Source organism: Porites lutea, chromosome 9 (assembly GCF_958299795.1).
Source record: "Porites lutea chromosome 9, jaPorLute2.1, whole genome shotgun sequence".
NCBI lineage: Eukaryota > Metazoa > Cnidaria > Anthozoa > Scleractinia > Poritidae > Porites > Porites lutea.
Window position 1 is genome coordinate 9,819,951 of NC_133209.1, and position 21,573 is coordinate 9,841,523.

A 21,573-nucleotide genomic window follows, 5' to 3' on the forward strand; every position below is an offset into this window, starting at 1 on the left:
CTTTCCACGAAAATACGGAACATGAACCCAACTCATTCTAAAAAAGCACACACACCAGTTAAAAACAATTCTTGGAATCAGGAGAACAAACTGAATAGCCGGGCTTCACTTTTTTTGCTTTTATTTGCAAGAGCTGTATATATTCAGAAAACACAATTTAAAATATCGGCCATTTAAAGTACAAGGTGCCTCCATAGTGGAGATTACAACTGGTCCTACTTTACGCTCGCACAGAGAGACGGTAGTGATTTCACTTTCTTAAGAACACAAGATGGCCTTTACTACTTATATTTTTAAGGAAGATCTCGCGAGACTCAAGAGAGATGCCGATCCTTTGAGAGAAACCGGTGGGAGTTTGTACGGCCAGTGGACCAGCACTGGAAACCCAGTCGTTCATGTTGCAATGAGCAAGAGTGGCCAGTATTCGGACGGTGTTGAAACATTCTTTTTCAAAAATTACAGGCTGTGCCACATCGGGGAATGGCGTATAGCAAACTCTGATCATCGTACCAGAGAAGCACTTCTATCTAAGTACAAGGGATCCAGACCTGTAAAAAGATTTGTCATTCTTGAAGTGACTACTGACGCGGCCTATCCTTTTCTTTTCGTTGACGGAAAGTCACAAGGGGAAGGAAGAGTTGAAGCACTGCAAGGGGAAAATCCGTTCAATAAAGCGGAGCTGCTTGGTGTGTCATCGATGAATTATCCGCAGGGAAACCTTCGGGAACAACATCGATTTCCCGCAACTGGACGGGAGAGCCAGCTACCTGTGTCACACTATCCGCAGTACCAGGTACACAGTCGGCAACCACAGGTTCAGGAAGCTCAAACATCTTCATACCAGTGGTACGCTGATGAACGTGGACAGGAAAATCTCAGGCAAGTATTTGAGAAGATGAAAGAGATCGCTCTTAGAGGTGAGGTGGAAATGACTCGGGATACCCACACACATGACATGGCGATGTCATTTACAAGCCGCGAAGGATACAAGAAGTGGGAAGTGAAATTTCATCACAATTTTCCCCGTGATGGAGCGTCGGTGACCAACAAAAGCCAAGCATTTCAGCAAATTCCGTATTCCATACGTGGTGATGTAAGTGTAGAGAAAGTGGTGGGTGAAATTAAACATCGCATAACAAAGTATCGCTAACAGAACCATTGAACGAAGTGGCAGTGACTTATGAAAAATCGTGGACATTTTATAGCTCTATTCTATTTTTCTGCTTTTGATTCTTGGTTCAAACCTATAGAAATTATGTCTTCAGTTGGTAAATAACAACTTCATTTCACAGCTACATCGGATGGCTCACAAACCTAATTTAGCTTGGAACAATTTTGGCCGAGAACAACTTTTCAACAGCGGACCTCGATCTCTGTTACTAAGCGCCAAAGACCATATTAGGTCCCTGTAAAAGCATATGAGGCATAGTTAGACCTGTTTTCAAATTCAGAGTGAATAACAGATAACTTTTAAAAGAGGAACTTTTAACAACTAGACTGAAGTGATCATGATGAGTATATGCGTATCACTGTTTTAGTTATAAATAATCAATAAACGCTAGTTTCATTGCCTGAATTGTATACTGAATAAATGTACGCTGCTGACACATTTAATGCTGACATCAGTTCTGGATGAGTGTTCTTGGTTCTCACTTATTACTCTCTGTAGTAAATATTTGTGGTAAATACAGTTAACACCCGCATGTAAGAACCTATACATTCAGTTTGACGTTTGGCAAAAAAGGTTCTTTTATTTTGGGGTAGTTATTAGCAAGCTTTGGCAATTTTGGCTTAGTAGGTTCTTAAGTAGGTTGTTAATTAGGTTCTCAATTTCTGTGAAGGAGATATAGTTATTGACTACCAGAAATATAAAGAAACTTGACTTTGGTCCTTGAATATGGCCCGGGGGTACTTATATAAGCTACTGACACAGGTATCTGCTCCCTCATCGGGTGGGGTTTCTGCGCTGTTTTGGTCTGAAGACGGGTATATACACTTTGCCCATTTTGGTCTGGAATGGCGGGGTATGGGTTTCAAGGAAACTACGGGAGTGTATGAACGTGTTTATCGTTTCAATGCCAAATGTGCAAGAAAGAAAGAGAAATGCGAATTTGTAATGGATTTGATTTGCTTGCCTTCTAATCTAACTAATGATAACAATACTTCTGCCTTAACGGCTGGTCTGAAAACTGGTGTGAAAAATTGCATTTTTTTTGTCTGAAATAGGGTCAGGATTTGGAGAACCGCGCGGCACACCCCCACCAAGAATTCCCAGGAGTACTCCCCGGGAAATATACATTATTTATTCACAACTGTACACTGCTCTTTTATGAAAGGTCTATGAAGACAATTACAATCTGTACTTTTTACAAGTCTGTTCTCGTTCTATGATTAAAAGGTATTATACAGTAATTCCATTTTGTAATTACAGTTTAGTACAATATTTTCTTGAAATATCAATTGGCAATCTCGAAGTCAAACTTCTTGGTTAAAATGTTTATCATAATTTACCTGTAACCAGCTTATAAGAACCTGCTTGATTTTGCTTGGCTTAACAGGTTCTTATATTTTTTGGTTTTGTCAAATTTCCACCAGGTTCTTATTAGCGGGTATTCACTGTATCTACATATGTGGTCTCTCGCTTGTCCGATGGATTTTTGATTGATTTTAGGCTTATAAAAATAATAAAAAGGTACTCAGACGGGGCAATGTGACGCCTTTACCAAATTAAAATCTTTAAGATGAATCTACCCTAAAGCAGTATATAATTAGATAGGTGCATGGACGTCGATCAGTCCTGTCAGGAATGTGTCGCTGCTGGCTCGATCGGTACTGTCCCTTTTCAAAAGAGATACGGTGCTTGGTTGCTGGTGCATGGTTTTAACTCTTAAGATCCCAAAATAATATTTCTCACCAAAAAAATCCTTTTTTCCACCAGTTCACTCGAAAACTGACAGACCGTACTACTGCGTTCGAACATTCATAATCGATTCACTGAAGTAAGGCTTCAGAGCTTCCTGACATTAAACATCACTGAAAATTGAGCTCAGAGTGTTTGAAGGAATTCCCAAACAGGAAATATTCACACTAGGGCCATCCGCAAACAGTTGATATTAACTGCCAGTGACATTTTTCTGTAGACTCAGCTGGAGGCGGTAAAAGTGGGGAGCTCCCTGTTTAGAGCTAGTTGCTAGTTCATATCGCTGCGTGGAGGTGGCTAATATGGGCGCCAAAAGAAGTGTGCAAGACACTGAAAAGACTGGTTATTTGTGAATACACTTGTTCAGTGTAGGAAACCCACAATGCAGGTAAACTTCAGTTTACAGCCACAAACGAAGGTTACTTGTATTGAGTCTATGAGGCTATATATATGTGACGAGAAAGCCCCCAGAAAGGTTACAGGATAGTTGTTTTCCTTTAATTATCGCGTGGGTCGATACTGTTTTCTTCTACTCGTTAGGTCGCTTTTAGAGAGTAATTATTGTTGAAAGCACATCTTCCTCCAGATGCCTTGAGTATGGTGTCCCCCTATACCAATTTATTTTGTATATTGCACCTCTTCAAGATGCGATACTAGATTATAACCTCAACTGCTTGTTCTATGCTGGCGATAGCCAAGTTAATATTTCTCCCTCGGAGGTACAAAGGGGGGGGGGGGGGGGTGGTTGCCACCCCCATCAGCTTCTGACGTTTTCAGTAGCTGTTCGTTTACCCTTCGCTCGCATTTTGAGAGGAGTGCAGTGATGGTCAGTTTATATGGTTACAGGATATGACGTCATAAGTAGCAGGTGGTCAAGCCATTTTTGAGTGGAAATACATCTTTTCTCAACTCTTTTCAACAATAAAAGAAAATTTTATGGCTAGAACCATGCAAAGTGCATATTTACGTGTTAGTTTTCATTTCAAGCACGAAAAAGTACCATTTTTCTTGGTATGAATTTGCGTGTACGTCCGAGGGCCCCTAATCACCCGAAAAATGATGCTCTCGATACACTTCGGCCATGTGTTGAGCATAATTTTTCATGGAACAATAAGAACATGCTCAAGAGTAAATTACTAATTAAAATAGTGCTACATTTCACATCGCGGTTTACAAGGCAACCATCTTCTGGTGAAGGCATTACGTTAAGAGGAACGAAAATTGAGATTTTTCTGGGAAAGCAAGAAACTTACCTTTAAATAATATGGGTGTCATCATGAATAATAATTTGAACTCACAATAATCAGGAATTAAATTATATTTGTACAAAAAAACTATACTATCGCGATGAGATCAATAGGAAGCATTCAGAAACAGTACCTCAGTCTTGTATGATAGGCTTAAAATGTTCGTGAATGCTCTTATCATCTCTCGAATAGATTACTGCAAAAGTGTTTTATATGGCGTGCCTAAGTATCAAAGAGATAAACACCAACCAGTCTGAATACTAGCTGCGGCGCGTCTTGCGTGAGTGGCTACCAGATGAGAAGAGGATTGAATTTAAAAATTCTTCTTTTAACCTACAAAGCCATATACGGCCCGTCTTTAGACTACTTGAGGGCAGTGTCCGGGTGATATGGCTATGTGCATACGTGAGGTAATGGCCAGGCCGTCGGTTGGTGTACGTGTGTGCCCCGTGCTTTAAGTTTGTCTCATGTTAAAAGTGATTATAAAAAACCAAAATTAAGCATAAAAGAGAGATAAACTGAGTTGTTTGGTCATCAACAGTGTTCCGTTTTATCTACACCTGTCGTCAATTTCAATTTCTGTGCTCGCCTTTACTCCAAAAAACTCAGTTACAGTTTTGACTACAATGAAATGTGAGAAAACTAGTAAGAATCGTCAGAATATTTGACTCCTTCAGCCGTAATTAATTTCTGCAAGAACAAGTACATTTCCATATATTGATTCATATTAAATGGGGCTGAATTTGTCAGTTTGGTTGCCCGTAGTCTTTCATTCAGTTTGAGCTATTCTCCTCGTTTGCAAAGAGACGATTGTGCTGAAAGGATGTTATTGCTTCTTTCCCCTTAGAGCTAACCGCAGATGCAAAAGTGTTAAAAAATCCACCAGATACTGGGTCGTTCATCGTCACTGCAACAATTTTGTCGGGCTCGGCGGAAGCGGAAGTGTGTAGTTTTCCTGTGCTAGGATCGAAGAACACCTTCTCTTAGTTTCCCATGTACTCCATCTGTAGCTTGTTATGATCGAATCCTTGACTATCAAGAAAGGCGAGAGACTCTTTCTCCCAAAGTTGCCACTTAGTTTCTGATTGCTGAAGTTGGAATGTTCAAATTGAGGCAGTTATCTACAAACTGAGCAATTTATGACCACGTGGAACTTGCAGGAACAAAATTATCTATAAAGTTATATATAAAATACGTATACACCGAAGTTAGCGGGCGAAATAATAGCCAGTTGTTAACTTAGTTTCCTGGAAAGGTTTATGCCCCATTGAAAACTTTATTTTTGGTGTTTTCAATTTGAAGTTCCAAGAAGAAAGGGAACAAACTGTCAACTCCACTTGCTCCGCCCATGAACTGTGAGTGACCTACTCGGACGCTCGTCACGCACCTTTTGATGAAGGACCACGTTGGTTTGATCGATTTGAGGTTTGCACACTGTCAAGTTATTTTATTTGAGCTGCCAAGTTCTAGTTAATTAGAGAAAGAACCGCAGCAATATATGAAGTTTCTCTCTTTTTTTATTGGTTGCATTCTCAGTGCACGGAATAAAATAAGCATTAACGACCACACTTTTTTTGAAAAAATATATTTATATTCAAACCTTTTTGTTACTCTTTAATTGCATGCATGATACCGCCTATGATCGAGCAAGTTTGTGGAGGGTGCCCTAACCATCATTATTTCACTTACATAAATGAGGAACTCGCCTGAAGGCAGCCACACCACCCCTAACGGGACCGAATGGGGATCCGATAAAATTCTTGGAAAAGCAAATTGATATTATTATGAATCTCTTCGAGCAGCAACTGTTTTAATTCTGCATGCAACAGAAAGGTTGGCAGGATTCTGGAATTGTCCATCATACCATTATGTATCGTGGTCTCCCTAAGAGTTTGTCAGTTACAGACGGTCTTGAGTTGTAAAGACAGAAGGTGAGATATCTTCAACGGGTCTGAAACAAACACGAAGCTTGTGTATAGTGGGTCAGTGATTAGGTCGAGGCTTAACACATAAATACAACAAAAAGCGAAGTAATCTGTTTTTGTGTATAAGCGGTCAAGAATTCTGAAGCCGTTGACAACAACTCTTAGACTCAACTAATTAAAGAACAACATGCATCAGGTTTTTTTTATTTGGTAAATAAAAAACGCTCTGAGGATTCGACGAAACGAAAGTGAGGATGCTTCCGGGCTTATTTGGCAGATTTGAAATAGCGCTGAATTAACTTAAATGTGATTTAGAAATATATTTTAACGACGTTTTTGCTAGTTTATGTAATATTTAATAGGCATGGTAGCAAAAAAAAAAAAAAGAAGAAGAAAAAAGAATCAAACTGGGGGTGACCAGTGGTCAAAACTGAGCCCAAGATTCTCTGAAATGGACATGACTGATCGAACGACTGTGGTGTTGACATTATCGTTGGTAAACGGAAAACTGTAAAGGGGCCATTTTGTTTGATTGATCTTACACATTGAAATCGAAGACAATGTATTCTTCATTCTATCGTTTACGTTAGATCGAAGATATCACAATTTATTATTATTATTATCATTATCATTATCAAATCATAGTTCTTTCATATAATATGTCGCATGGACGGTTACTGTCGATACAGATTGGAGAGTGAAACCCTTCGCTCTCTCGACAGTTTAGTGGGATTTTCTTGTCTCAGATCTACTTTGGCAATACCGTTAAATACTTCCTGTAGTTTAAAGTTCACGTCTCAGTAAAATAAGGGCCTAATAAAGCAAAACATGACGTTAAATAGTTAAAACTCAGCTCCCAGGAAAATCTCAGCAGCATTACTCTAAAAATGGGCTTTCCTTTTCCCTTTTGGGGTAGAGGGCTCTTTTCCATATCACTGAAAAGCAGTTAGCTAGCAGAGAGATGATAGAACATATTTTAGAAGTTTAAACTACCACTGAATCATCAAAGGCTTATAGTTGACTTTCAGCATCTGAACCCTTCAAAGTTACCAGTCACCATATAAGAGCTGTTATCTCTTATTGCTCAGTGTGGGCAATTGAGCAGGGAAAATTAGCGATAAATTGGTAGGCGAAAACAAGAGAGAATGCTCATTCTCTCTTGGCTAAACTGACTATACCGTTCTACCTCTTACGTAGGAAAACTACCAAACCATGGCTCAACCAAGCAAAATGATTGATGGAATTGCAATTGTGGACTACACAAAGCTCAAAATTCAAAGGACCCTTGGAAGTGGAGCGTTTGGAATAGTTTATGTTGCTGAGTACCTTGATCGCAGGATGCAAGGACCAGTGGTGATGAAAAAGATCTACGAACCAGTCGACGAGGGTGCAAGAAAATTGTTCATGAAAGAAGCCAAGTTGCTAAATGGCCTCCATGATCACGATAATATAGTCAAAATGTATGGTATCTGCGTTCGGCCACTTGCTATCATTATGGAGTATGTATGTTTTGATTTTAAACCATTCTTAAACAAAAATCTGAAGATTAACACCGTAGACAAATTTCTGGCAGAAGTATTCAAACTGTCTAATTTGGAGAAACGGTTTGATCCGTTCATTCCGGCAATTGCAACAGACATAACAAAAGGACTGTCATATCTCCATAATCTTGAAATTGCTCACCGTGACCTAAAGCCAATGAACATATTAATATCTAATCAACATTACTGTGACCTTGATGATGGCCAGGAAATTAAACACCGGCTTATGTCAGAAAAACCTATCATCTGTAAACTAGCTGATTTTGGTGAAAGTCGTTCACAACTCATTCAAACAGACAAACGGAACAATCCCAGCACCAACCTCTTACAAAGAGGGACGATTCCTTTCATGGCGCCAGAAATCATTTTACCTGAAGGAGTGTCTTATCTAGGGTCTACACTGTCTTTGGAAGATTTGAAAAGAGTCGACATCTGGGCTCTTGGGCAAGTGTTTTACTGTCTGATCAATCCTGGTGTTTCGTATCCATTTGAGCGAGAGGGAGCTGATGTTAATCAGATCATGCTAATGCATCGACAAGGTAAACGCCCGTCTGCCGATCCGAAGTACCAACCCAAGCAGACCACAGTTTGGTCCCGAGTGCAAGCTGCTTTTGAGGCTTGTACAAAGCACAATCCATCTGAGAGACCCAGCGCCACTGGAGTCTTGGATGTTCTTCATTCTCGTCGCTATGGAAACAGACACGGCATAGGTACAAAATTCTAGAACTTCGTTCAATCTTTACTTTGTTTTACATACATAAGGCCTGTCATTGCTGATGTAGGGCAAGACACCCGTGATGACATTGGACAATGGCCACTTTCTTTCAAAACTATACCTTAAAGTGCTGTCTATTGGCCCATATGGCCTTCCAATTTACCAAATTCTACTAACATTTCAATGATGATAGATTTAACTGGTTCTCAGTAATCAGTTTTTCGGTTTCCCTTCAAGATGGTTTAGGAAACCCGTACTTAAGCAACCTTATAAGGAACTATTCTGTGCATCTTACGTACCACACACACACAAAATTACACTTGGGTAGTGAAAGCAGGTTATTTTCTTTTGTATTTTCAGGTGCTTCTCCCCCAGAACAAAAACCCCCTGAAAGAAGTCACCTGCTAGGAAGACCATCCCATGCGCCAACCGTTCAGTGGTATGTTAGTGAGCAGGGTGAAGCAGCTCTTAAATACGTTTTTGACGAGTTATCCCAAATAGCTACCAGTGAGGTCAAGATGAGTCGTAGCAAACTGACCCAAGATATTTCGGTAAGATTCGCATACGATGGACAAGGATGGGAAGCTTTGTTTCCTTTCGACTTTCCACAATCTAGGGCAACTTTAGTCTGCAATGGAAAGGAGCGTCAAAAAGTAGGTGGAGACACTTTCGAAAGTGCTGTTAAAGGCATAATAGGTGTATTGATTTCCTCGGTAAATCGGCCACTGACGCCCAGTCAAGAAAACCCTGCTTACGAGCCCTGCGTTCAGTGGTACTCTGGTGATCATGGGGAAGAAGATCTGAGATGCGTTTTCAATGAGCTAAGCAGGATCGCTGACGGAGAGGTGAGCATGAGTCGTAAGACTGACACACAGGATATTACGATGAATCTTGAACGTAATGGGCAAACTTGGAAAGTGCAGTTTCCCCCTAATTTTCCCAGATCTAAGGCGAATTTGATGCGTAATGGACAAACGCATGGGAAGATTGGGGCTGAGGACGTGAAAGCTTCCGTCGAGGCTTTGGTAACTCACATCTTATTAGAGAAGGAGCCAGCAACAGAGGCAATTGCACCGGCGGCCCAGAGGGGTACTACACAGTGGTATGCTGGTGACAAAGGGGAGGCAACGCTCAAGCGAGTTTACAATGGACTAAAGGAGAATGCTGATGGAGAGGTGAAGATGAGTCGCGATACAGACACTCAAGATATTAAGATGCGTCTTGAGTACCATGGACAAAGATGGCAAGTCATTTACCCACACAATTTTCCAAGATCTCCTGCAACATTGCACCTAAATGGAGAAGAATATGTAAAGGTTGGTGGGAACAACGTTGAAACTGCAGTCACTGCGATTGTAAATCACATATCAGGGCATGGGCACACTGAAATTATAGATGAAGTCTGTATGTCTGAAATGCCAACTTGTGCACATGCTCAGTGGTATTCTGGCGACCAAGGCCAGGCGTCATTGAGGTACGTTTACGAAGAACTGGGCCGAATCGCCGACGATGAAGTACACATGAGCCGCGACACAGACACAAAAGATATTACGTTGAGTTTTAACCGTCATGGACAACAATGGGCAATCAGATTCCCTTCAATTTTCCCATGCTCCAAAGCGAACTTGATTTTCAATGGAGAAGTTCACGCGGAGGCTGGCGGCAGTACTTTGAAAACTGCTGTCACTGCGATTAAGAACCGCATTTTATCTGCAGATCAACCTGGAGCCAAGACTTTGTATTGGAAGCGTACATCGTGTATTCCTAGCTGAAATATGCTCGTAATGATTCCTATGTGGTCTTAAATTGACCAACATCAAACGATATTTTGCTTACATTCGCCAGTTCAATAGAAAAGACGGCAAAAGTATTATTTACCGGGTGGCAAACTGAGGGTTTTCCCTGAAGCGTGATGGAACCCAAATTATCAGCGTTACGCGTGATCGGGCTCAAATTAGCCGCGTGATTGGGCATATCAGCGTGATGCGTGATTTACTATTATTACAACGTATGACGCGTGATTTTCCTTTGAAATTTCCGTCATGGAACTAGAAACAGAAACATCAAAATACATTCTTATGATACCAACTTCTTGCCCTTTTTTTCTCGTTTCTCGACGTGTGATTTCCTCAGATCAAATGAAAATGGGATACTTGTTGATGTAGTTAATAATTTACTCTCTTTTTTCGTGACGCGTGATAGCTTTAAAAAATAGACGTGATGAGTGATGCGTGATGCGTGATGCGTGATGCGTGATAGGTATTCCCTCCTGGTCCACCTTTGCCACGCTGTATTTAGATATGATAACCAGCGTTTCAGGAATTTAATTTTATTAATTTGCTTTTTGTGAAGGGTAAAAATAAGTGGAACCTAGTTTTATTCAGGCACTCCTCTCAAAAGCTTTACTTGATTCGAAGATACAATTCAAATTTTACAATTTTTCTCATTTTGCCAAGTTAGTAGGTTTCCTATAGTAAGAATTTGCTAATGTCAAAATTAACACCAACGCGTCAAAATATTGCTTGCTATTTTGAAGAGTCATATGACACGTGCGGGGAATTTAGGGTCCACAAAAAGAAAAGCACCCTTTAAAAAGATTAATTTTAGCCTATATTTTTCACATAAGGCCTACAGAGAGTTTTCACTCGCCAGGCCAGCACCTATGCAAATTTATTGGAACAAAAGAAACTTTAAAGTAGAAAAATGGTTCAATCCCAAGAGGACCCGGTTTAAAACACCAACATGGCCGCTTTTGTGTTGTTTTGAAACACCATTATGATAAACGTGACGTCAAGTGAAAATGCTCTGTAAGGATTTAAAGGGGCTGAGGGTTTGTTCACGGGTTTTTTTGGCTTACCAAAGATTTTTCAATAGCCTTATATATGGTTCTCAAGTGTTTTCGAGGCGGCTAAACAAATTTTTTCCGAGTCAGCAGGGCTTAAAATCTTATCAGATACTGCCTAAAAGCAAAACCAAATCCCAGACTGATTTTTTGGATTAAGGGGATTTCATTTCGTTTATCTTTCTGTTTTCAGTTTAAGGTTTACGTTTCTGCCAGTCTTTCTTCAGGCAATGAAGGTAAAAAGGCAGTTCTATGGAAAAAAAAGCCTTATTTTTTGTTGACTTTAAAGTTTCATGCTAATATTTTACGTATAGGGACCTTCAATTTGACTCCAAGACGAGGTTGACAAGAAGGAAGAAATTTTCCTAAAATTAGGTAGTGCACCCCTGTGATCGAATCAGCGTCATTTCGACGGGCGTGAAAACCCCGTGTCTTATAGCCTTAGTTCGTTATTCCACTACCTATTCTACATATAGTTACTTTCTTAGTAATATCTACTGTACAACCAGTTATCTTATTTTGAAGGGCTCTCTAGCTGTCAGGTCTTGATATACAGAGTTTCCCTGTGTTAGGATCAAAATATGACCTTTCTGTGTTACTCATATTCTCCATCTTGTTTTTATTTAAATTCCCCTCCGAAAAAACATTTTGTCACTTATAACGTCCGTGCCCTCACGTGTAGATATTTGTATAATGTAAACTCCACTCCTTTCATTTGCTCGTTACCAAAGCGGCGATGGAAATGGAAGCGATGAGGTAAAATGCTGGCTTTTAAATATATTCAAACTAACAACTACAGCATTAAAGTGACTACGTATGCATTCGAAGAATTGTTTTCGTGTTGTACATGGAGTCAATTCCAAGAAAACTGGGAACAGACTGTCAAGTCAACTCCGCCCATTTTTGTAAAGCATGAAAAGGCATAAAAATATCTTGTTGTTTTTTACTTTCCCTGAAATGTTTAAGTATAGAAAGGCCGATGTCTTGAAGATTGCCTGCTTAATAATCAAGAATGTAATTCACAGTTCTGGTCGAAGCTTACAGCAAATTAAACCATGACTAACCTATGCAAAGTATTTTATGCTTCAATCATTCATGTATTCACTTTGTTTTGTGGAAAATGTTGCATCATCCTTTTCACAGAGAGGTTTTCCCAGAATTGGGCTTTTGCAAAATTGAAACTGGTAGAACAAATAGAATAAATGTAGTCAGAAAACTCGTGTCTCTATAGCCTTAGTTCGTTATTCTACTACCAGTTTTAGCGATCGAGAAATGTTAAAATCCTTCAGTAATCGTTCTAACTTTTCGGTTTGGCGGAAAAAGTACATTCAATCTTTGGAGCTTTCCGGGGTGTCTATTTTGTTAGTAAAAGCGCACAAAACTTCAAGTGTTCTAATCTCGTCCTTGCGTCCTTGAATTTAAACGTCTCTACTAATGAATAAGAGCTGAATGAATAAGAAGAGACAGAAATAAAAAAAAAATGATGATACGCGCACATTTTGAGTCAACATATAGCTAGTAATATTTACTGTAGAACTAGTTATCTTATTTTAAAGGGCTGTCTAGCTGTCAAACGATTTGCTGTTTTGCTCGGTTTAAGGCAAGCTTAATTTCGACAGTCAAGAATAGAGACATTCGGATGGGATACTTTTTGACGTGAAATTGAAGAATGGTGAAATTTGCTTTGACCATAATAGTGGGACATTTTAAAGATCATTTTTCTTTACCAGAGAGATATAAAGTTGAACTCCATTTCTTCAGCAAATACTCAAATGGCCGCTTGTACATGTTGAGGCTCCGAGACCGGTGTGAGACAATTTCATCAAATCATTCTGAGAATTTTTATGTTTTTTTTTTAATGTTTTAAGTATTGCACCGCATGTTGTGAAAATTACTCAATAGAACATGATGTCTGCATGGTGACTGGCAAAGTTTATTTTCCCTCTTCCTAATGATATGATGCAAAAAAAACAAATTCAGAGTTAAAATCACTCGATAACCACGCGTACGTTTCCTGATATATCACAGTGATGAGCGATCATAATATATGACGCGGAAGAAATGTTCGGAGTAAACCACTCTATATTTAAAACACGCTTGGGTTCCCCGGTATATATCACAGTCTAGAGCGAACATAGCATCAGTGACACAGAAGAAAAATATCCAAAGTAAACCACATCATAACCGCGATTACGTTTCGCAGTCTATCACAGTTTTCTATAATAAGGCTAAAACTTCGCTTAACAATTATCTTAACAACCATGAAACAAAATTAATCATCCACTAATGAAACCTACTGTCCACGCTTAGTCATTAAGATGTAAAGAGTTCAAGTCTGCCTGTGGCTACATCAGTCAGAAGTTGGGGGGTTTAGACGTGCTAAGCTTCCCCGTTGCAGGGTCGAAATACAGCTCATCAGCTGGCCTTGATGTCTTCAGTTTTCCCGTTGAAGGATCAAAGTACAGGTGGTTAGTTGGTCTTGAATTTTGCACTTTGAAAATGAAGAGGTGTTTCTTCGGACTTGCGCTGTTCTGGCGTGAGCTACGGGGCTCTAGGTACAATGCAGATTACAACGGGATGTCTCCTTGCTAATTCAGAGTACCCTTCCATCCAAGCCTTTAGTAATACGATATTCATGGAAATGTTTTTCGTTTTTATTTGTTTCACTTTTCCAAGAAGACCGAAACAGTAGTCTCAATGTCGCTTGCCCCGCCCTCAATTCAGAAGTCAATCTGCAAATCGATTAGTTTATTTTAAGAATACCAGATATATACCTTCAGGGGTTTTTCATGTGCGGGTGGAGAGCGTTCCGATATCGTTTCAATTTCCACGTACTAACGATCAGATCAACAGAGTAACTGACTTAATTTAGTTTTCTCGATGTCTGCTGAAGCCTGTATGAATCATTACAGTTGACTCAATTCCTGGAAAAAGAGGAACAGACCGTCAAGAATACACTCACGCCATAGAGCCAGATAAACAGAAATGAGATATTTTTGTCTCAGTGTATTCAGTTTCTATTTGCATTTTTCTTCAAAGAAAAGTCTATTTACAGAAAAGGGTGTCAGTCGAAAATCAAAGATTTATACAGTACAATAGGAGTTGCTACCAGTTCTCGCGTCAAAATTAGCAGGGACGTAAGGTTGTTATAGAGACTGTCACTATCTTGTGCGCTGCTCGTTTTGATTTTAATTAATTTATGTACATACTAATATCTTAAAAACACACTTCGTTGATGCAGTTTTCCAAGAATTTAAAAAACGTGTGGTTAACATAATATATACTTTCAGAGCGTTTCCCAAGAAATTTCGCAACCTGCTTGTCAATTTCCGACACTGTGATCCGTGACCCTCCTCTGCATGTCTAAGTTACTGTCCATTTTACACTTTACTTTCATGCATTCTCAATGACAGCTTTGAATTTTAATTTTTGATATAAACAGAGTGTTTTCACTCACGTGGCCGCATATATGCAAATTTATTGGAACAAAGGAAAGCGTTTGCATAACAAAAGAGTTCAACTCCCACAGGATTGGTTTGGGACAGCAACATGGCCGCTGTTTCATTGTTTTGGGACACAAATATGGCCGTCGTGACGTCAAGTGAAAACACTCTATACATCCAAACGTCCAAAAGTATTTGACAACAATTTTCGAGTGTATAGAATATCACATATTTATATATGGTGAATTGAGGCAAATTAAGTAAAACAATACTATAAGGTCTATAACACTTAATATGAAATGAAAGAAATGAATAGATCTCTTTAGCTTGTACGTTTTGTTTTCCTAATACAGGACATGTGATAATACTCCAGGGAACTGTTTCTCTCAAATTTCGTCTTTATCACGCGGCATATGTATGCATGATTTATGAAAAGACAATGGGTCAAGTTTCCCTGTGACCCTCTATTGGGAAACCAAAACACACAAACTAAAGAGGTGTATTGATAGAATGAAGGAACGATAAAAACCCAGAAAACATTGATAATAGGTGTACACTTGCTGATCACAGAATTATAAGTATATATCAGTTAACGACCATCATGGCGGCCATAACAGTTCAAGCGCAAACTAGCAATAGTTGGACAGGGTAAAAAGTAACTGAACGTCAAATGTTTCGCAGTGATATTTTTAAAGATGAAGGGAGTAATAATTTTTGGCTTAATTTCTTCCAATGATTTTTAATCGCATCTATTATCCACAGCAACTGTTGTTATTCTCACTTTGCAATAAAACCTATTTGTTGAATGCTTAAACACAAAATAACGTTTTGAAACCTTCAACTTGATAACCCAGCCCAGAAATCCTGCATCCACCATGACTATGTATGAAAATGTGGATAAAGATGACTGACACATTTTACTGGACATGTTCAAAATTCTTTAAGTTTAAATCTGTACGATACCTAGATATTACAACAAAATCGCAAAAATTGTTCAGTTTCACTTTGATAATATGGCGTAACGGTGGATAACAACTTACATTGTCGCTACAGACCAGAGTTCATTTCTAAGGCTATTCTTCTAAAATGTCACCTGGCACGTTCAAAATGTTAAATTTTATCACAAAATTCAGAAAATAAGCCACTGTCTGTAATTATACGTCTGCTCACAAATGTTGTTTTTCAGTGATGTTACTGTAGCTCATCAGTCGAGGTCCAACGCACAGCTGTTGGGACTTATCTCCAAGGGCACTGTTATATAGTTGTTCTCTGTTTCATGTCTTCCCAGATTGAATCCAAAAAAACCTCCAGACCCTTGCTTGTTCATATCCACCGCTATAGCTTTGTCGTTAGAAGGTCTTGATGTACAGAGTTTCCCTGTGGCAGGATCAAAATATAAGTTTTCAGTGCTACTCATGTTCTCCATCTTGTTTTTGTTTAAATTCCTTTCCGAAACAACACACTTTGTCCTTTAAAGTCCGTGCCCTTTGGTGTAGATATTTGTATAAAGTAGACTCCACTCCTTTTTTATTCGTTACCAAAGTGGCGATGGAAATGAAAGTAACAAGGTAAAATGAAAGTGGCTGACTTTCAAATACATTCAAACCAACAAATAGAGCAGTGACTACGTATGCATTCGAAGAATTGTTTTCGTGTCGTGTATGGAGTCGATTCCAAGAAAATTGGGAACAGAATGTCAAGTCAACTCCGCCCATTATTGTAAAGCATGATAGTGCATAACAATATCTTGTTTTTTTTACTAATTATTTTCCCTGAAATGTTTACGTACAGAAAGGTCGATGTCTTGAAGATTGCAGTGTTTAAAAATCAAGAATGCAATTCACAGTTCTGGTCAAAGCTTACAGCAAATTAAACCATGACTAACCTATACAAAGTATTTTATGCTTGAATCATTTATGTATTCACTTTATTTTGTGCAAAATGTTGCATCATCCTATTCATAGAGGTTTTCCCAGAACTGGGCTTTTGCAATATTGAAACTGGTATCGTAGAACAAATAGAATAAATGTCTTTTTAGAAAAAGATTGATGGGCGTTGCGTGACATCGCTGTCATTTATAGTTTCCAAGAAAACATTCGACATTCAACTGAGTATATCAACCGAGTACAGAGAGAGAGAGAGAGAGAGAAAGAGCGAAAGAGTTTAAAAGTCCGCAGATTTCAAACTTTTCTTTCGACATGCCCCGATGGCCGTTCGGATTGGGCGCCTCTGAAGACAACAGGGAGTTCAACGTTGTGATCTACGAGGAAGATTACAAAGAACTGTGTGCGTGGGTGCTGAGAAAACCACACATCGAAACAGGCGGTGATCTATTTGGTTTATGGGCTAACAAATACAGTGCTGTTATCCAACTGGTTCTTGGCCCAGGTCAGAGATGCAGAAGAACTTCAACCTCCTTTTACCAAGATGTGAACTACTTGGAAAAAGTCGGCATGCATCTTACACAAAAGGAAGGCATTTGCCACATTGGCGAATGGCATTCACATCACCAACTTGGCCTTGCTCGACCAAGTGGGGGAGATGAGAACACCGTGTGGAACAACATGCCAACATACAACCTGAGGAGGTTCGTGATATTCATTGCGAATATAGACCACTCTGGGCAGTCTTACAGCGTCAATGTTGGTTGCTTTTTGTTTGAGATCGATAGCAATGGGAAACAGCTTCCTGTGCTTCCAGGAAAGTTTCAGATTTTAAACCAGGAAAGCCCGTTTTCCGGAAAATTGGAAGTAAAGAAGTTTAAAAGAGCTGGAGAAGAAGAAAAGAAAGGGGACGAGTTCAAGGTTGATATCCAGGATCTAACCCTGACGGAAGAAAGGAATTCACTTTCCGTGTCCATAAAATTGAAGAAGAGAACTTATGGACAAAGGAGCGAGACGTCTCGATGGTTAGCATTTGGCGCTTCTGAAGACATCAGGGAGTTCAACGTGGTGATCTACCAGAATGATTACAAAGAACTGTGTGCGTGGGTGCTGAGAAAACCACATATTGAAACAGGCGGTGATCTATTCGGTTTATGGGCTAACAAATACAGTGCTGTCATCCAACTAGTTCTTGGTCCCGGTAAAGGCTGCAGAAGAACTCCAAGCTCTTTCTACCAAGACGTGACCTACTTGGAAAAAGTCGGTATGCACCTGACGCAGAAGGAAGGCATTTGCCACATTGGAGAATGGCACTCACATCACCAACTTGGCCTTGCTCGACCAAGTGGGGGAGATGAGAACACCGTGTGGAACAACATGCCAACCTACAATCTGACGAGGTTCGTGATATTCATTGCGAACATAAACCACTCTGGGCAGTATTACAGCGTCAATGTTGGTTGCTTTCTGTTTGAGATCGATGGCAATGGGAAACAACTTCCTGTGCTTCCAGGAAAGTTCCAGATTTTAAACCAGGAAAGCCCGTTTTCCGGAAAATTGGAAGTAAAGAAGTTTAAAAGAGCTGGAGAAGAAGAAAAGAAACGGGAAGACTTCAACTTCAAAATCCAGGATCTAATCCTGACGGAGGGAAAGATTTCCATTCCCGTGCCCATAAAACCGGAGAAGAGAGCTCATGGACGAGAGAACGAACATGCGCAAAATAGCCAGAATAGCCAACCACAACCTAAGAAGACTAAACCAGAAGATCCTAAAACAAAAGAGGTGGAAGGAATGAATCAACAACCCCGGCCAGAAGAAGGAAAACAACCACAAGAACAACACCAGCTGGACAAGCAGGGACACTCAAAAACCTCTCATAAAGAAGACAGGGAGAATAATCAAGGCGGTGCAAATGAAACAAATGACCAAGAAAAAGCAAAAACAGGAAATGGAGAAGACAAAGGGATCAAAACAAAAGGCTCGGTTATACAAGAAGGCAACATGGAAGAGGAAGAAATCTTTGAAACCTCTGGCGTTCAAGAGGATGCAAACTGGGTCCAACATGTACAGTCCCAGCAAAGACAAGGGCACAGCCTTGCACCGCCAGCAATACAAGGCCAGCCGGACGAGAATGATGACAGACAGAAGGAAAAAGAATGCTCTAAAATAATTGGGAAAGAAGGAGCCGCCCAAAACAGTGGAATGGAAGAAGGAGGAGGAGGGGCTCAAAAGCTAGAAAGGACCCTAATTAACAAAGAAAGCTCAGATCCTCACTCAAATGAACCACAGGGAAGCCTCGGGACCAAAAAGCACCCACATAACGACAAAGGAAGAAAAGTAGAAGACCTTGACAGCTGTAAGACGCAGTCTTCAGAGAGAGTGAAAACAGAAAATGACCCTGGAATTGAACACAACAGCCACCTCGCCGAAAAAAAATCCAGTGCAAGTCTTGATAACAAAGGAAAACAGACGCAGGAGAAGTCCAAGAAAAGCACCGGACAGATGGAGAGCCTTAACACTAAGGGGGGACCAACTCTTGGCCAAGGAAAAAAAGGGAAAAGCAAACAGACCCAAACAGATCCAAACCCGAACAAAACTCGTGAAGCAAAAGGAAAATCAAAACAGGGGGCGACATTAGCTGCAGCCCCGTCTACAAAGGGGAGTAAGCAAGACAGGCAGGGAAACAAGAATCCCCCAAAACGTTATACTTCATCTGTAGAGATTGCCCTAAAAGCACCTGGAGGGGCAAAAAAGGCAAAGTAAACTGCACGTGAGGAAAAAGCAGCAGCCATCAAGAGCCTAAGTGCAACATTTATTTTGGAATTTTCCGTTCTCTCAGAAAATTTCAGTTTATTTTCTATTATTGACATAAACAAATAGTTTCATCTTAAAAGTTTAATTGTTAGCATTCTCTTGGAATCCTCGATATGTGTCAAAAAAGGACTTTTAGTTTGAAGAGTATTTGCTAGTAACTTGGATAACCATTACATTGTAATCTAATTCGAGCAATTTCTGGAAAGCCCATTGTTTCTAAATTACTTGCTGGGAGGAATTTGATGTGTTAGACTTCGATCTCTTCTCATCATTTTTGCCGGCAAACGGACAAATTGCAGGTCACTGACTGCAGTATCTGCCATGATCTTAGGCAAAACCCTCAAAGACATTTAATGGTATAACCGTCAGGCCGTATAACAGCAACAACATGATAAAACAAAAACAAAAACAAAAAGCCGCGTCATGTTATACTATGGGCCTTAGACTGGGGATTTCCTTCTCTATAACTTATCATCTCTTGACCACTTTGCTGTTATAAGCAGAAAAACAACGTCACTTGTAGAATAAATGCTTTAGTGTTTTTTATCAAACATAGGTGAAATAAACGATCTTGTAGCTTAGGCTTAGAGGTTCCATTGCAATGAAATGATAAATTGACGATGAATGATGAAGTTGTAAACTTGACAGACTAGGAACTGTGGGAACAATCCATAACGAATATGAATAATTAACTTGTATTTCAATATAAACGGAGATTACCGATAACCAACAAAAGTCGAAAATCATTGACTAACAACCGACAAAGGGAAAGTGAACATTGTCATCGCAGTAGAATAAGCAAACCTAAGCTGTTGAAAAAGAAGCTGAAAAAATTCAGGCTTGAATGGGAATCGCCCACTGACCTTGGCAATGACCAGACGCAATGCTCTCTCTCGCCACTGAAATTTTTACTGAAAACCCACCCACAACTCCCATTTCAGAACCTGACTAATCACTTTTAGTAAAATCCAACTAGTGGTCTATTATCAATGCTGCGTTCTGATCGGTTGAGCTTCATGTTATAGCCCACTAGTAGCGAAAAGCGCCGGATTTTTGGCAGCAAAAAAGGATTAAAGTCTTGCTTTAAGTTGTTTTGTCTCGATATTTTTGACCAAATAGTTGGATTTTACTAAAACAATTATTCCTCTCGCCCTCGTGGCCTCTGAGTCAATAGTCCATTCGGCCTTCGGCCTCATGGGCTGCTGACTCAGAGCCCATTCGGGCTCGAGGAATAATTGTGAAATAGCGGAGCTCGCGCGCAAAGCACTCTCAGCGGAGCACCATGGGTAAGAAAATTTGGTTATCTATGTATCCGAGACATTTTGGTAGTGACTTTAGTCAAGTGACCGTCCGTCCGCACTACAGGTATACCAATGTAAAATAACTCAATCAACAGGTATGGCAACCCAAATACAACTTCAGAGTTTTTTGGCGGGAAATCGCATGGCGTCTTGTGAAGCAGAGACAACAAAAAAATCAATAAAGACAAAATTGGAAGCAGAGATTGTTTCTTTATCCATGTTTTCTAAACTGTTAAAGCTTAGAATTATTGTCATGTCTACAAATTTGGAATATAGTGAAAGAGAAAGACAGAAAACAAAAGAGCAAATAAGCGAAGCTCAGGCGAGAAAAAGAGCGACAGATAGCTAGAACGAATGATAAAAAATAAAGGAGAGGAATTTCATTGGAAGAATAACATATACCAGCGGCAAATGAGAAATGCTAGTGGCCAGCAAGATGAAAATAAGCGGCAGCAGGAACCCGGATTAGCTGGCGGCACTGAAAAAATAAGCGAACAGGAATTCAAGCAACAATTGAGCACATACGATACTTTCTCCATAAAACCTGTAGCTAGAAGGGTTTCAAGTTGCAACTTCTACGGCAAAGAATTGTACAAAAAAGTGTGCTGCACGTGCAAGGTTTTTTTTTGTTGCTAGTTAGACCTATTGATTTTTTTTTTGGCCGTTCTCGCTGCCACCACGGTTTAGAATTATACGATCTTACAGTCGACCCTTCACCAACGGCCACCTCTTCACACCGGCCACGTTTTAGGGCGGAGCGGACAGCCCATACATTGAGTCTTGTTTAAACCTCTCTACAACGGCCACTTTCTTCTATCCCCAAGGTGGCCGTTGTGGAGAGGCTAAACCGTAGCTTCTGTTTAAGTAAATTACAAGTGTGTTAAACAAGAGCTTCGCGTTTTAGCCCTGGCTAAATCTATATTTAGTTAATTCTTATTACCC

General features: G+C 39.9%; 3 protein-coding genes across 3 annotated transcripts; all 3 read left to right on the plus strand.

The window, feature by feature from the left end:
• Positions 1 to 32: 32 nt before the first annotated feature.
• Positions 33 to 2,308, plus strand: LOC140948181 (uncharacterized). The gene has a single exon (XM_073397403.1). It carries the CDS (start codon positions 272 to 274, stop codon positions 1,148 to 1,150), a length of 879 nt encoding a protein of 292 aa, XP_073253504.1. The 5' UTR covers positions 33 to 271; the 3' UTR covers positions 1,151 to 2,308.
• A 3,685-nt stretch (positions 2,309 to 5,993) lies between these two features.
• LOC140948709 (uncharacterized) lies at positions 5,994 to 12,343 on the plus strand. The gene is made up of 3 exons (XM_073397972.1): positions 5,994 to 6,098; positions 7,290 to 8,343; positions 8,709 to 12,343. The coding sequence occupies exons 2-3, from the start codon at positions 7,305 to 7,307 to the stop codon at positions 10,118 to 10,120; spliced, it is 2,451 nt and encodes an 816-aa protein (XP_073254073.1). The 5' UTR covers positions 5,994 to 6,098; positions 7,290 to 7,304; the 3' UTR covers positions 10,121 to 12,343.
• A 4,432-nt stretch (positions 12,344 to 16,775) lies between these two features.
• Positions 16,776 to 20,231, plus strand: LOC140948590 (uncharacterized). The gene has a single exon (XM_073397845.1). The coding sequence runs from the start codon at positions 16,832 to 16,834 to the stop codon at positions 19,277 to 19,279; it is 2,448 nt and encodes an 815-aa protein (XP_073253946.1). The 5' UTR covers positions 16,776 to 16,831; the 3' UTR covers positions 19,280 to 20,231.
• The last annotated feature ends 1,342 nt before the right edge of the window (positions 20,232 to 21,573 follow it).